The 15693-nt window shown below is 42.9% G+C and overlaps 5 protein-coding genes across 5 annotated transcripts; 4 read left to right on the top strand and 1 right to left on the bottom strand.

Annotated features, from left to right (window-relative positions):
- Window positions 1-801: 801 nt before the first annotated feature.
- On the bottom strand, window positions 802-1870 carry LOC310876204 (claudin-4-like). The gene has a single exon (XM_083789659.1). It carries the CDS (start codon window positions 1859-1861, stop codon window positions 1229-1231), a length of 633 nt encoding a protein of 210 aa, XP_083645785.1. The 5' UTR covers window positions 1862-1870; the 3' UTR covers window positions 802-1228.
- A 1224-nt stretch (window positions 1871-3094) lies between these two features.
- Window positions 3095-3739, top strand: LOC310876179 (claudin-like protein ZF-A89; the record flags this gene model as incomplete). Its single annotated transcript, XM_083789624.1, has 1 exon — window positions 3095-3739. Exon 1 carries the CDS (start codon window positions 3098-3100, stop codon window positions 3737-3739), a length of 642 nt encoding a protein of 213 aa, XP_083645750.1. The 5' UTR covers window positions 3095-3097.
- Window positions 3740-4541: 802 nt separating this feature from the next.
- On the top strand, window positions 4542-5287 carry LOC310876214 (claudin-4-like). Its single transcript, XM_083789675.1, has one exon. The coding sequence runs from the start codon at window positions 4727-4729 to the stop codon at window positions 5282-5284; it is 558 nt and encodes a 185-aa protein (XP_083645801.1). The 5' UTR covers window positions 4542-4726; the 3' UTR covers window positions 5285-5287.
- Window positions 5288-6169: 882 nt separating this feature from the next.
- LOC310854822 (claudin-4-like) lies at window positions 6170-12450 on the top strand (the record flags this gene model as incomplete). The annotated part of the gene is made up of 4 exons (XM_083759520.1): window positions 6170-6312; window positions 7037-7264; window positions 8392-8913; window positions 12346-12450. The coding sequence occupies exons 1-4, from the start codon at window positions 6178-6180 to the stop codon at window positions 12448-12450; spliced, it is 990 nt and encodes a 329-aa protein (XP_083615646.1). The 5' UTR covers window positions 6170-6177.
- Window positions 12451-12493: 43 nt separating this feature from the next.
- On the top strand, window positions 12494-14516 carry LOC310861724 (claudin-4-like). Its single transcript, XM_083769319.1, has one exon. The coding sequence runs from the start codon at window positions 12900-12902 to the stop codon at window positions 13893-13895; it is 996 nt and encodes a 331-aa protein (XP_083625445.1). The 5' UTR covers window positions 12494-12899; the 3' UTR covers window positions 13896-14516.
- Window positions 14517-15693: the final 1177 nt, after the last annotated feature.

The following is a 15693-nucleotide window of genomic DNA, read 5'->3' as shown; positions in this document are numbered from 1 at the left end:
GTAACAGAAATATTAGCCTATGTGAAAAGCCAACTTCGGACTAAATCCAATACCTTTTTTTAAGTCCTCATTTTGCATTTGTTTATATATATATATATTTTGTTCATATCCACAATGATATAGGCCTACTATGAACTTATTATTCACTTTGCTCTTATGCGAGTAAGCTCTTTGTATTATCTTTTATGCAGTAAAATACAGTATAATTCTGTTGTTTGATTTAATGAGTTTGCATGTTGTAATAAAAGTGAAAACGTATAACAAGCTGTATTCCTTTAATGCACATCACTGCTCTCTGCCCCTCTGACCATCATGATAAGGCATTCTGGAATTCAGGGGAGTAACTTGAGTCCCAAGAGAGATTCTCAGGCCAAGTGAGGTTGGGATGTTTGCCATGGTGTAATCAACAGCCCCCGTGTAAAGACATTCATTTACAGTTTACTTTCTTGAGCGAGACAGAGACAATGGTATGATGTGCACTTTTGTGCAGGCATGGATACATGTTGCCGAGGAACGCTTGTACATGTACAAAACCTCAGACTGCCCTGTGCACATCTGCCAAGTCTGTCAGGTTGATGTAAGCCTCCAATTGTGTCCATGGGCATCCCTTTGAGACCAGTTGGACAAGCAAATGAATAGGTTAAGCCTGATTAATACTCTGTAGGATGCTGAGAAGATAAGTTCATGTGAATATAAATTACCGGTAGGCTTCTTTCTCACTTTTAAGTCATCTTGCTTCTTGGCTCTTCAATTATTGTAACGAGAGAGCAGGCCTACTGAATAAAACAGGCCTTCTGACAAAAATACTGTTTATTTCCTGTGACAAATAGAACATTAAATCATACAACACTGTACTTAGACAGCTTCAAATTACTTTTGTGGTACAATGAACACGGAAACATTAGGCTAAATACTGACCATAGTACTTGAAACACATCAAAATTGTAACACAATGTCAAATAGACAAGTCAAAGATGAATTTGAGTATAATCCTGCATCCTCACATATCACAAACCTCAACTCACGTTGTCTATGTAAAACAACAATAGTTTTACATAGCCTACCATACACTGTTAGTCAACTAAGTTATTTACTCATATGCAAACTCAAACACAGTTCAATAAACAACAGATTTCTACCTACAGAATTGTAAAAGATATTTCCTTAAAAACAGAAGGAAAGAAAGTCTTTGTTTATCACAGCAAATGTCAATGACCAAAACACAAAGTCAAACAAATTCCTTCCCTGGTGTGGTGGATTTTGGCGCAGAGTATTTTGCTCCATTGTAACGGTCTCCCCTTGATGGGCATTGACAGCAGAGCAGAGCACCACCCACCAGCAGCAGTCCAGACGCGCCCCATCCGATGTACAAGCAGGCGCCCAGCTCCCTTCTCTGTGCGTCATTAACCATGGGGTTGTAGAAGTCTTTTATGATAGTATTAGCGGGCAGAGACACCGTAACCAGACACAGTGCTCCACTCAGGAGAAAGAAAACACCTGCTGAAATGGCCACCCTGGCCTTCGCTGATCGGTCGTCGATGCACGTGGTGCATTTCCCTCCGACCACTGAAAGGAGAAGGCCGAACAGTGAGAACAGGATGGCGATGACGACCATGGCACGGCCAGCTTGGAGATCCGGGGGTAACGCCAGCAGAGAGTCGTAGACCTTACACTGCATTTGGCCTGTACTCTGCACCACACATGTCATCCAAAGTCCTTCCCAGATGGTCTGAGCAACCACAATGTTGTTACCAATGAACGCAGACACTTTCCACATAGGCAGAATGCAGATGGTGATGTTCCCCACCCATCCCAGCACTGCCAGACCGACTCCCAGAATCTGAAGTCCCAAAGATGCCATATTGTCGCTTGCCTTTTCTCCTCTCCCGCTGAGTGCGCTCTTCTGAAAGTCACCAACTAAACTCTCACAAAGTGGGGAACTTATAAACACAGATCCCCCCCCTGGCCCCCTCCGTCATCTGGGTGGGCTTTGGCTCAGCTACACATCCATCAATTTGACCTTGAGATCACAGATGGTACGCCCTCCCTTTCACAGGGACCTCAACCATTATAACTCTGTTTCATCTGTTTCATTCGCATACAAAGGTTTTGAACTTTGACAGAGTAAAAAAAGTAAAAGTTAGGAGAAAAAAAAGGTTCTGCCAATGGGCTAAGCTTTCAGCCTACACAATGAACAGGAATATTATAAAACTGAGAAAAAATATAAAGCTGCAATTTATTTTTTTCCCCAGAACCTCCACCCCCCACAGACTGAACCCATTCTGAATTAAAATAGCTCTTCAAAATATACAGAGTTGCAGCAAAATCCTGAGCGTTCATTTAACTAAAGTCTAATAATGATTATAGACCCATCTTACACCATCAGAGTTAAATGAACACAACACAGGATTTAGCTGTGTGGGTTATTATGGATTTTCACCATTATATGACCTGTGTCTGATTGGCTCCCTGGCAGGCATATAGTTTTACTGAGGTCAGGGTTTTACTTTATTTTGTGGAAAACCTAGCTGATCTACGCATTGTGACCTTTTGGATAAGCTATTTTCAGTTAAGATGATTTAATGTAGAGTGAAAATGCACTATAACCCTGAGGAACTCCGAACTAGTAACTATGGTCAACCAAGTTTAGGGTTTAAGTTAAAGTCAGATGTTAAATAATTGAATCTGTGATGTAAACGTCAACCACTTGACATAATGTACAGTAGTCACACCATTAACACATACACCCCTACTAGATCTATGTTCCAGACAGCCACACATAACACCATGGAATTGTTATCATGACACTATATTAATATTATTATTTCTTAATAAAATAATATTATGCCAATTCCTTTTCTACAGAGAACCCCTCCCCAGTGTGTGTGTTTGTGGGTGTGCTAAATGGAACTGGCCTGTTAAGTCACACACAGGTGCTGTCAATTAATCCATTTAAAAACAGCCAATCAGGATCAGCCACAGTTTCAGGAAGTGGGTATAAAGGCTTCAGGGAAACTGTTTGGTGCATCAGTGTGTTCTTTGAGTTTTGTTCCTGCCACCAACTTTGCAGTCATTTTGATCCTGTCCAGTCAACATCATGCCGTCTGCTGGTCTTGAGATGTGTGGCACACTCCTGGCAATCATTGGGTTCCTTGGTGATATCATCGTTTGTGCATTGCCCATGTGGAAGGTCTCCGCTTTCATCGGGAGCAACATAGTGACTGCACAGACCTACTGGGAGGGCCTGTGGATGACGTGCGTCAAGCAGAGCACAGGCCAAATGCAGTGTAAGGTCTATGACTCCATGCTGGCCCTGAGCCGGGATCTCCAAGCATCCAGGGCTCTGATTGTCATCTCCATCCTTGTGGCGTTGATGGGACTCCTTCTGGCCGTCGCTGGGGGAAAGTGCACCAACTGCATTGAGGACGAGTCCGACAAGAGCAAGGTAGCCATCACTGCTGGGGTGTTTCTCATCGTCGCCGGTGTCCTGGTCCTGATCCCTGTGTCGTGGTCTGCCAACACCGTCATCAGGGACTTCTACAACCCCATCATGGTAAATGCACAGCGGCGAGAGCTGGGTGCTGCCCTCTTCATCGGCTGGGGATGTGCAGGTCTCCTCTTGATCGGTGGCGCACTGCTCTGTTGCCACTGCTCAAAGAGGAACAAGGAAGAGAGGGGATATGCTGTGAAATATTCTGCCCCACGTTCAGCAGCAGGTAGTGGAGGAGCCTATGTCTAAACTCTAGTTCTTGAGTTAGTCTGGAAAGCTGAAGACAAAGGGTGGCTCAGCCAAAATGGACACTGACTTTCAAAAGGACACTTGACTTTGTTTGTTCTCTCCATGATTTATTTTTCTCCATGAATTTTAAGCTGTGTTGCAATTATTGCATGTTTTAATTGCTTGTGATTTTGCCTATTTTTAAATTGCTTGTGATTGCTTTATTCAATAAAAGTCTTAACTTTGATCATGTTTCCTTCTCATGGTGTCTATGACTGTTATGGGTTCACACGGTAGCATCTTTTCCCTGGTGTGAGCATACAATAGAGTAGGATTGGAACATTTTACTTCCTGGTTGGCAGAAAGTATACACTCTTGGTCAAGTTACTTTAAAAATACTATATATTTGCTTATGCCATATTACTGTGCATGTGTCATCCAGGTTTTCTTTGACTTTCTCACTGATTTACTATGGCACATTAGGAGTCCACTATTGGTTCTCAAACATTCAGTTCATTCAGGGCTCTCTGTTTCTGGTAATGTCTAATTTTGTATCTGTGGAAAATTGAATTTTGACAAATATCCACAAGCCATCTGTCCATTCACTGCTGGTTAGCCATAGCATTTTCCCTCCAGAGAAGGCATGCGATCTTGGCACTGACGGTTTTGGTGTAACAAAGTGGCTCCTCAGTCCTCGCACATCTCCTTGGTTACCAGTGTTCCCTCCCACTCCTGTCTACTCTACAATGTAGGAATCAGGCCCAGCAGGAAACATGATCAACAACCTTTTCAATCCCCTCCCTGTTCTCATTGTCATGCCTGCTATGCTAAACCCACCCAGTTTCAGACTGCATGTAATTGTTTTCACTTTGACCAGCGGCTTTTGGACTTCATGTACCTGTAGTTATTGGGAGGATAATGTTGTGCCACAGATCAGGCAAGGCTTTTCACACGGCTAACTTTTGAACCAAGTGTTGGACTTGAGAGAACTTTCTACTTTGAGGAAATATGGGCAGGCAAATACTTGGTTTGTGTCTAGCACTCCTGGGCTTCCTGGGCACCATCGTGATCTGTGGCCTGCCTGCATGGAAGGTAACGGCCTTTGTAGGGGCAAACATAATCACTGCCCAGGTATTCTGGCAAGGCATATGGATGAACTGTGTGATTCAGAGCACTGGCCACTCGCAATGCAAGGCCTATGATTCTATGCTGGCCTTACCCCAGGACCTGCAGGCTGCCAGGGCCCTCGTCTGTGTCTCTATTGCGGTGAGTGTGGTGGCCATCGGGCTCACCGTGGTTGGGGCACGCTGCACAAACTTCCTTCGTCATGACGGGCTGACGAAGAACAATGTTGGCATTGCGGGAGGTGTGGTGTTCTTACTGGCGGGTGTCTTGTGTATAATTCCTGTCAGCTGGTCAGCACACAGCACCATCACAGGCTTCTACAACCCCATGGCCTCTCAGGAGAGGAGGGGCGAGCTCGGGGCGTCCATCTACGTGGGTTGGGCGTCAGGAGCCCTGCTGATCATCGGAGGAGGGATACTGAGTGCTGCGTACAGATGCTGAGGCATAGAAGAAGACATGGGACAGTTACAATGCTATATTATTTCTCATATGAGCAGTCAGCGCTCAGCTTTGAATTAAATGTCTTTAAATGATCCTATTCAATGTTTTCAATAATAATGTATTGCACTAGAGATTGTTTGATTTTATATTTTGTTTAAACTGGATGAAGTCGTACGAATGTACGTACAGTATATATACAATATGCCTGCATTTGATGCTAGTTTTAGTTTTTTAACTAGACAAACGCACACAATGGGCATTCATTGTATAGGGTTATTTGTAGTGAAGATAGACGTAATGAAGAATATAGATATATAGATCTATATTGATATTTTTAATATACTTATTGTATCTTAAATTAGAAACTAAATAATGTAATTGTAATAGACTTTGTAGTTTCTTAATGGCATTTCTGTCCCTGGAAACATTGGAAACATATTGCTTCACCATTGTAAATGTGAGACATCACATTATTTTGAGTGGCCGTGGCCAAGATATTGTCCGGAAAATTAAAATGCATGTATAGAAGGGCTCTTAATTACTACTGCATGTGTTGTGGAGTTTAACAATCAGCATGAACCAGCTCTGTGTAGCCTACCTGACAGCCAGAATAACTAGATTTGGATCTAGGCCAGATGAGGTCTGAATTACCCTGTGTAAATTTACAGAGTGCACAAAGAGTACCTGCCTTGATCAGTTGATCAATACATCTTCTGAAGACTTTCAACAAACTGATGCTCTAGCTTGCTCTCCTCTTGAAGAGAAAGGTTTTAAGAGTGTGACCAAGAGAGAATTTGGAGGGGGAAAAAAAGTATATATATATTTTCTTTCTGGAGCCTGAGAGGATTGTTTTCATGGGACTGGACTGACATTCTGCATTACAGACGTTCCCTATGGAAGGACAGGGCAGGCAGATCGGGGGCCTGACGCTGTGCTTCATTGGGATTATACTGGTGTGTGTGACATGTGGTCTGCCCATGTGGCGTGAGACAAATAATGTGGGAGCAAATATTGTGACCGCTCAATCGGTGAGTTGAAATAATGCAGATGCATCAAATTATTTCACTTCAAATACAGTGTATTTAATCTCCCATATGGACATGGGCCATATCACACTTCACTGTCACTGCGATGGCTTACAGTATTTATTATCTATTTTGACAACAAAGGTCGGTGTGAGTTAGACATACAGATAACTTAGCCTAGTATATAATGTAAAAGAAAGTGTTTTCTTTCCTTTTTAAACTGAAATGTTTTTTATAAATGTTTGTATAAAATAAGCAAAAATAACCTCACAGTAAAGAAAATCTAAATAAACAAATATTAAATAATTTAAGCATTATGTATAGTACATTCAATTTCCCCTTTGCATGTTTATTGTCGATTATTTGGTAAGAGATGAGAGCTTGTATGAGTGAGATGAGTGTGATTTTACACCACCAACAATAATTTAACACAATACTGTATCTACGCTGTCCTACTTCATTTGGAGTTTAGTTCGGTATAGGATTAACAAAAGACTAAAATGTGATCCAAAGCCTTACTGCAACATTCGGCATTAAAAAGTAGATAATCATAAGACAGTAAGACACATCCTGTTGGCATTCATTGAAAACAGGAGATAGGTTCCGGTTCATCTTGAAATTCCCTCTTCTCTCATACCTTATTGGTTCGAGTCTCTATGTATACCCTCTCCAGAAAAATACATACTTACATATTTGCATAAAATGGATTTGATACCCCTATTTTCAGGTGTGGGATGGTCTGTGGTTGCACTGTGTGGTCCAGGCCACTGGTCAGATGCAGTGCAAGAGGCAGCCATCGCTGACGTCTGACATCCAGGCCGGACGTGCCCTCACGCTCCTGTCCATTATCCTTGGCATACTGGGTTTCATTATCGCACTCATGGGAGGAGGGGTGGCCAACTGCAGCGGAGCACCACGCGACCAATCTCAGTCTGCTTCAAACTCCAGGAAGAAGGTGATGAGTAGTAATTAATTCTCGACACACAGCGTGCTCTTTGTAGCGAGTAGCTATACCACACAAATGTTTATAGATGCAAATGTCAGCTGTATTTGAGGTGTCCGTGGCTCAGTCACGAGTAGAAAGGCCATCTGGTAATGAGGTCAGCGGTTCACCCCCCAGGACTTCCACCATATGTGATACGGATTACGGACTCCCTTGAAAACGAGATGATACATCTCAAAGGGTTATCCTTTCAATAAAGGTACTATAAGTATACACGTCAAAGTGTCCCTGAGTAAGTTGCCCCTAACAGCCCCCTCAAGTGCTCATCATGAACATTTGAGCAGCCATTAGCTGGATGAAGCTGAAACTGAATCTTCCCCATGCGATGAATAAAGGTCTACATTTTTCTTTAGACTCCCTGAAGAAAGACTCATGCATGATTGAAAGCACAACATTTAACCACTTAACCCCCTATTCAAACATTTTCTATATATATTTTTTAATAACCCATCTGCAAGCACTACAAGCTTTATCTGCTCAGTCAGCGTTCACTAGTCGGAAGAAACACACCATTGAGAAAGTTTAAGAGATTTATTTAGACAATAAATTAATGAATGAATGAATGAAATGGGGTATGTATTCCAGGGGGGGTCACCGACCCTGAAGTCTTTGGGGAGGAGGTCGTATGGCGTTCGTCTTACATGGACGATCACGCCCGAAAGTGGCTTGTGTGCGACGCAGCGAGGCGGGTTCATGGAGGTTTCTGGGTGGTATTAGGTGGGTATAAATAGGGACAGGTAGATTGGCGTGGATGGTGGAGACTAGTGGCGTGAAGGGCAGGGTCAATGTGTGTTTTGATCTCCACCTCCTGAACATCTGTTGTTCCAACTCCATTTAAAGTGATTACTAAGTGTACTTAGTAACTTAATCCTGTGGTTAACAAAACGATACCATTAGCTATAGTGCATGCCCTATATTTTAGAGATATATATTAACTTTTGGAGAGTTTATTTTTCTTTCACATTCAAATAGGATACAGGCATTTCGGAAAACATTTTTCACACAGAGAGAGTGCCTTAAAAACTAAATATAGGCCTACAAGTCTAATATATTTTTCTTCAATACCGTTTGCTCTCCAGGCATCTCTGCTGGGTGGAGTCCTGTGTGTGCTGTCGGGTATCATGTGCGTGGTGTCAGTCAGCTGGTCTGCAGGTTTCACCAGCTACTTCTACAACGACCCCCTGATAGTGCAGTCCTTGAGAAGGGAGGTGGGCTCCTCCATCTACGTGGGCTGGGTTGCCTCCGTTCTGCTCCTTCTCGGAGGAGCCCTCCTCTGCCTCGTCTGTGGGGGTAAGCGGGCCGCCAGCCCATCCTACCAAACCTACACGCCATACAGCTACTTCTCCGCCCACACCCCCCACCCCAGCCATCCGCCCACCTATGCTACAGGCACCGCGAGCACAGCTATTTTCAATAAGCGTTATCATGGTCAAGCATCGGCCAGGGGACCGTCTGATCCATCCAGTAGAAGGGCGGAGCATGTGCATGACCATAACTCACTGGTCGGGCCATATGATCTGAACCCGGTGCCTAGACCTCAGTCTATTGACCGCAGCACGAGAGGGTCGATTGTGCGTGGTAGTCCCAGCAGGCCTTCTACAGTAGGCCCACCTGTACAAAATTACTACAACATGCCAGTTATGGACAATATGCCTGGGATACTTTTTTAATAATTGGTCTGACTGGGTTAAGCATTGGTGGATGACCACACGGCTATGACTTCCTGTAATAGCTAGGGTCTATGTGTCTCTCTCCTCTGTACTACATGTGAATAAAGCAGAGATGCCTTCAAACAGAATGACTACACAGTACACACATACAGTAAACTCCTCAATCCACTGCGAGAGCATACTTCTTTATTTACATTCGGTTAAATGAACACTGGGGATTTTACCGTGCAGGAATTATGTACTTGTTTTGATGAATGCCATTTCATGAGTCACATTGTATTACTGATATAGATGGAATAAAGATGAATCTATGTGTGCACATTTATCTACACATCAATACATCAACTACTCTCTCCCTATGCTATGGTGGTTTAACTTTTGGAGTTAGAAACTACCATGAACTTGTTGCTATGGTACTGTTTTCCAGATGGTATTGCAGAGTAGTCCTTGCCCTGGGTTGGCTCCCATAGGGTCAATTTACTTGCCTCAAGTTCTGGGTGGCTGACGCAGTGCCCTGCCTGCAGTCTCATCCTTCTCTCTCTGACTTTGTCCGTGACCCGTGGTAGGTCCCTATAGAGGTCCACATTTCTGATGCGGTCTGTCCATTCGTAGCATTCTTGTGTAGATTCCATCCAGGGCTTTTTCCTGTTGTACTGTGAGGGTCCATGTTTCGGCATACAGCAGTACCGACTCCACAATAGCTATATGAACAGCCGTCTCTTAAGGTCTTCTCCATATCCACACTCTCCTCATCCCGTGCAAGGCTTTCCAGGCAAGTGCTCTCCGAACCTTCAGATCCTGTTCAGTTGAGGCAGTCCAGGCCCCACGGTACACCGCCCAAGTTATTGGGTCAGGAGAAAGCAGATGGCAACAACCCTCATTTATGTTCTCTCACAACAAAACCTTTGATAAGGCTGGATAGCAGCAGATTCCACCCCTTGCTCTCTCTCTGTCTCTCTCTTTGAAGGGACCTACAGAGCTGGGGCATGGTGTCAAGAGGAACACATCTGCCCGGCTTCTTTGCGAGCATCATCATCTGTGCTATTTCCAGCTGGAAGGTGACAGCCTTCATTGGGGTCAACATAATTTTTCATGTCATTTCTTTCGGCATCTTTACTGCAGTTTTTCCGTCCTCAGACTTGGCTTAAACAAAATAAAATGCAAAACTTATAATATAAATATGACGGTCTGGTCTAATTTATATTCTAAACTCAACACAACAGATTTTTCACAGGGTTTCTCGTGAACTACTGTGCCGAATAATGCTGCAGGCAGACATCAGGCTGTTCTTCTGGTCTTGCAAGTATTTTTGACATAGAATTATCTTTGTAAACATGTTGCGTTACAAGTCATGTAACAATGTAGCTTTCCTCAACATAAATTATGCTACAGAAATAAAGCTAGGGCTTTAGAATATCCTTCAGAACAACTTCAGAATATCCTTGACAATGATAATGAGTTATTCAGTTATATAAAATGAAAGATAATGACAGGTAATGTAAAGGCTTTTGTGCATTTTTGTATTTGTTTGTGTGTGTGTGTGTGTGTATGTGTGTGTGTGTGTATGTGTGCACACGTGCGTGTGTGTGCGTGCACATGCGTGTGTGTGCCATACTTAAACCCATTTCATCCCTCATCTACACACCAAATCGTCATGTGGTTAAGGGAACTATTACTTGCTTCCCCAAATCAGGCAAAAGCCTTTGCCACTTGTATTCAAAATGTTTAGGGAATTAAAAAAAGAAAACTAAATTGTTCTAGTTTTTTAAAAAATTTCTACTTACTACCTTATTACTGGATGTTTGTTGGTTAAACAGAGGTGGAGTAACAATTAAACTCATGGAAGAAACTGGTTACTCTGTTGTCAGTCAGTGCCCAGCAGAGGCTGCAGTGTAAACAACAAAAAGGTTCTTATCAGATCAAGTTTCTGTGTTTATGTATTTTGACTATGACATTATAAGTGCAGTTGGTTATGGTAGTGAACAAGCACACACGCACGCACACACATACACATCGCCCTCTGATGTTTAGAGGGATGTTGAGTGTGTGGGAGGGAGATTAGATAGGATGGTTTTTTTCCTGAACAATATCCTATTTCTAACCAAGCCTTACCTCCCAGGAGATCGTGTTACAATTCACTGTCTCTCACTGCAGCGTATCAATATTCTTCTTTTGTCTTTGTTTAAGTTTTAATTCATGCCTAGATATTACATAAAATACAGACAATAGGGATTCCTTCAAATCCACTTTTATTTCTGTTGCATGAAGATAACAAATCTGCTTGCCATGCAAATCAGTATAATTAATCCAATAAATCAGATTAAACATCCTGTCAGAGGCGTTCTCTTGAGTGTGTGTGTGGGGATGAATGATTTATCACGAAAAACCATTCCATGTGACGGACCCCTGAATTGTATTTGGCAACGGACTTGCATTTGAAAAGATTTTTCAAACAATGTAGCCAATCAAACAATAGCCAATCTACAAGCTCACAATGCATCGCGACGCATTGTGAGCTGCTATTTTCAAATGGTTCAACTGATTTTGATACAGTTATAGCATCAAAATCAGTTGAACCACAGGGGCCCCCAACTAAATTAGTTATAGTATAACTAATTTAGTTGTGGACCCCCTGGAATCCTTTTGAGGACCCCTAGGGGTACCCAGACCCCACTTTGATAACCACTGATCCACTGTTGTGTAGCTTACCTGTGTGCAAATCAGGTGTGTCGCTCACACCCAGCTCAGTCTAATTAGTTTGATTCAGGTCAAGTGTGACTGCTCATATCACCCTGCACCCAACAACAGGTAGGCTGCACACAAAAGAGAAGATATTTAAAAACATATTTCAGTTCACTCAGTTTTAATTGAGCAGCTCAATAAAACATGTTTATTTGCCTACTCCTTAATACATTACTTTCATTAGATTAGATTTGTTAGAATTAAACTGGAGAAGATGTGCCTAGTTGTTTAATATTTCCTTTTGAATTACATGCCATCAATACGCTATCCTAATGTTTTATTCTTATTGTCAATGAAATATCATTATGAGATGAAGTGACCATATATTCTCAAGGTGATGGTGGCCATTTTGTTCTTATATCATACTCAGCCCAGTCCTGAGTAGGACATAAATGTAAAATGGCCGCTGTGTGAATTATGGTCAATGTTGTGCTCTGAAAGTTTTATTTTATTAACCAGTCCATGAACTGCTGCCCAGTGTTTGCTGTGTTTTAAGTTAGCACTTACTGTTTTTAAACTAAAGAGGCAACAAAGACACTGACAATATGATGTCATGTCACCGCTACCTTTCTCACTCACTCCCCCCATTGTGTTAAACCGCCTCCTCCTCTCTGTCCCCAGAGCGTGGGTGTGGTCTTCACCTTACTGCATACAGGTGGATACTCTCCAGGTGTCACAGAACAGGGGACGCTGTGCAGTATCAACAGAAAGGGGGAAGGGAATTAGATAGAAGAGAGAGAAATAACAGAGGGAAGGGTAGTAGAATAAAGAAGCAGGCTGTGGGGTTGAAAGGGGGGGAAGAGTGATACAGTAGGAGAGAAGTGTGAGCCGGAAAATAGAGGTGCTGTGGCAGAACTGGCAGACAGATACGCCTGGGAGTCAGGCACTACTAGGAGCTACTGGAGGCTGGACATAGAACTGGATTAGCCGGACAGGCAGAGGAAGTAGTTCGGCACGCCTACCATTCAGGACAACAGCACCTGCTTTAGTGAGAAGAAATGCTGAGCATAAGCTTTCGTAAGTAACGGCAACAAATGCGAGAGGCCGCGGGGAGAAAGCAGTGACTTGTTGTTAGACACACTGTGGGAGACGACGGAGCAGTGTGCTGATCACAGAGGTCATTGAACTGTGAGGACTGCTAGAGGGGCAGCCGTGTCTCTCTTCTCCTCGTCGACATGGCCTCTATGGGGATGCAGATGCTGGGCAGTGCCCTCTGTCTACTAGGCTGGGTAGGGGTCATCATCAGCTGCATTATGCCCCTGTGGCGGGTCACAGCCTTCGTGGGCAGCACCATCGTCACGTCACAGACCATGTGGGAGGGCATCTGGATGAGCTGCGTGGTCCAGAGCACGGGCCAGATCCAGTGCAAGCCGTACGACTCCCTCCTGGCGCTGTCCTCTGACCTGCAGGCTGCCAGGGCTCTCATGGTGATGAGCACTGTCGTAGGCGGTATGGGGCTTCTACTGGCCTTCGTCGGGGGGAAGTGCACTCGCTTTCTGGACGAGGAAGGAGGAGGAAGTAAAGGCCGCGTTGCTGTGGCGGCGGGGGTGGTGCTGGTCGCCACAGGGGTGTTGTGTTTGATCCCCACGTCCTGGACGGCTGCGTCGGTGGTGCGCAAATTCTACAGTGCCGAAATCGATGCTCAGCGCAGGGAGATTGGTGCATGCCTGTACATCGGCTGGGGCTCGTCCATACTGCTCATCCTCGGCGGGGGTTTGTTCATCAATTCGGCTCGGTCCTTCAACGGCCAAAATGCAGACAAGAGCCCCTCTGTGCGCTACCTGGTGGTGCGTTCCTCCAACGGCTCAGGCTCTCGGTACACTGGCCCGCCATCAATGAGGTCTCAGCCCAGCGGGCGAGTGTTGCTGAGGTCACAGAGCTACGACGGAGTGTCGACAAAGCCAAAAGAGCCACTGTACGTGATGCCTCCCACCCAGGGCGAACCGGACGTGAGGTCGGGGTCAGAGTTGTCCGGCAGCATGGCACCATCCACAAAGTCTCAGATGAAGAGATTTAATCGAGATTTAATCGAGCTGGGCTCGATTAAATCGGAGAAAAGCCAAGCACCATCTACCAAGTCTCAGCTGAAACGACTCCAATCACAGGAGAGTTTAGTGGAGTCTGAGGCTAACGAGGACGATTCCTCAAACCCAGCCAGGACATATATATGAACATGCCACCTTCACATTTTGGGACACATTGTTTGCACACAGTATTCACACTGTATGCTACAAGTTTTATGTTATAAGTTTACACAGATGTACATCACATTGTATGCAGGAAAAGTCCACAAGGGTTCGAAACACATGATGGTCACTACCCACAACTGATATATGTGCACAACAGCAAAGCTACAGTTACAAAACACATGTTTGAATGTTTTAGTCATACATTGCAATTTGTGTTTAGATGATGGATATATTGCACTGCTGTTTCATTCCATAAAGCCTTAACACAGGGAGGGAGATTTGTCATATTGACACACAATCCTATTTAAACCCTATTTTATACTTTGTTGTACAATTGTGTGCATGCCTACAATAGCAGATCTACAGCTTTAGCAATTTTTGTATTTTGTTTTAACTTTTTGTTTTCGTTTTTTTTAATGATTTTTTTGTGCCTAAAATGCCAGCGTTTTAAAGTTGCTAATTCTAACATGTTTATGGGGATTCACCAGTAAAGGTTTTTGAAATCTACCTGTAATATATTATGTAAACCTTCAATACCTCTGAATTTGTATTTAGCACATTGTGCTGTTTTTTCCCTGTACCTTTTTAGTAAAAAATGATTTGTCAAACCCAACTGAAGGACAATGCTTTTTCATTTCATGTAGAAGCATGTTAAAATTCCATGAAGTACTAAAATACATTACGGGGGTGTAATGTAAGTGTTAAATAACTCCATATTTCATTGTTATAGTTTGTTCAGAAACATTGATCTCCCCATTTCTTTAATAAAGAAATTAAGAGAACAAAAATGTTCAGGTTGGGATATAATTTCATCCAATCAGGAGAGAGAACTCATGTTTACAGGACACAGGAAAAGTGAAAATGAAGTGGTTGTCCCACATAAATGTTATTTAAATTATGTTGACTTGAGAGCTGGAGATATGGGAGACCCCTGATACTGAACAAATGCTAAGGCTATAAGCTTTATATATAATTAATTTTTAAGTAGAAGCATGGCCTTTCTCACTTCAGCAATCAATTTTCTTCCAACTAGCTTTAACACAGTGACTGAAAATAGCCTGTTCTTTGAATTCCTTTGAATAATTTCCCTGGGCATCCGGTCTCCATGCCCCAGCTATGGAAATCCACAGGACAAACTGGTTTGACAGAGACTGAGAGGACAAATGTGATGTGTTTGTCAGGGATTCAAATTTAGTTTCAATGATTGATGCATGCAATGCACACATCGTAGAGGCGCACTTGAGTCCAGGTCAAGCTTGAATTTGATAGTTTCTAATATTGCTTATTCATTCAAAAAGATGTTACACTCTGCATGATGCTGATACATGTAACAGGGTTTCTGCACTGCAGGCTTAGGCAAGTCAGATTAAACTTTAATACCTTTATATTTAATATTGTGAGCTTGTAGATTTGTTCAAGCTGTTACTTGAGCTGTTGGGCTTGTTTATCTGTAAAGACAGACCGATTTGAACCGATTTGAACTGATTAATCTAAAAACAACTAAAATATGTTTGCCGATTAATCTCCCATCACTACTATATGCTGGGTATATTTTCCTCATACAGTATCTTAATATAATAAACGTAAAAGGTTTGTTTAATCCATAGTGGAAAAGGAAAATACATTTTTCTGGTTTTGCTCTAATGTCCTTGACATACTTTCACTGCAATTTAATGTAATTTTCAACTCAAATGAAAGGATAATTTTACCTCAGAGGACTGTCACATGGAAGCCATCAGCTAGTTTTCATATAAAATATGGCATACAAAAGTTAATCAGA

This window comes from Protomyctophum parallelum (assembly GCF_964188405.1).
Source record: "Protomyctophum parallelum genome assembly, chromosome: 1".
Taxonomy (NCBI): Eukaryota; Metazoa; Chordata; class Actinopteri; order Myctophiformes; family Myctophidae; genus Protomyctophum; species Protomyctophum parallelum.
The sequence above is the reverse complement of the archived record's forward strand: the minus strand, read 5'-3'. Positions and strand labels throughout refer to the sequence as shown.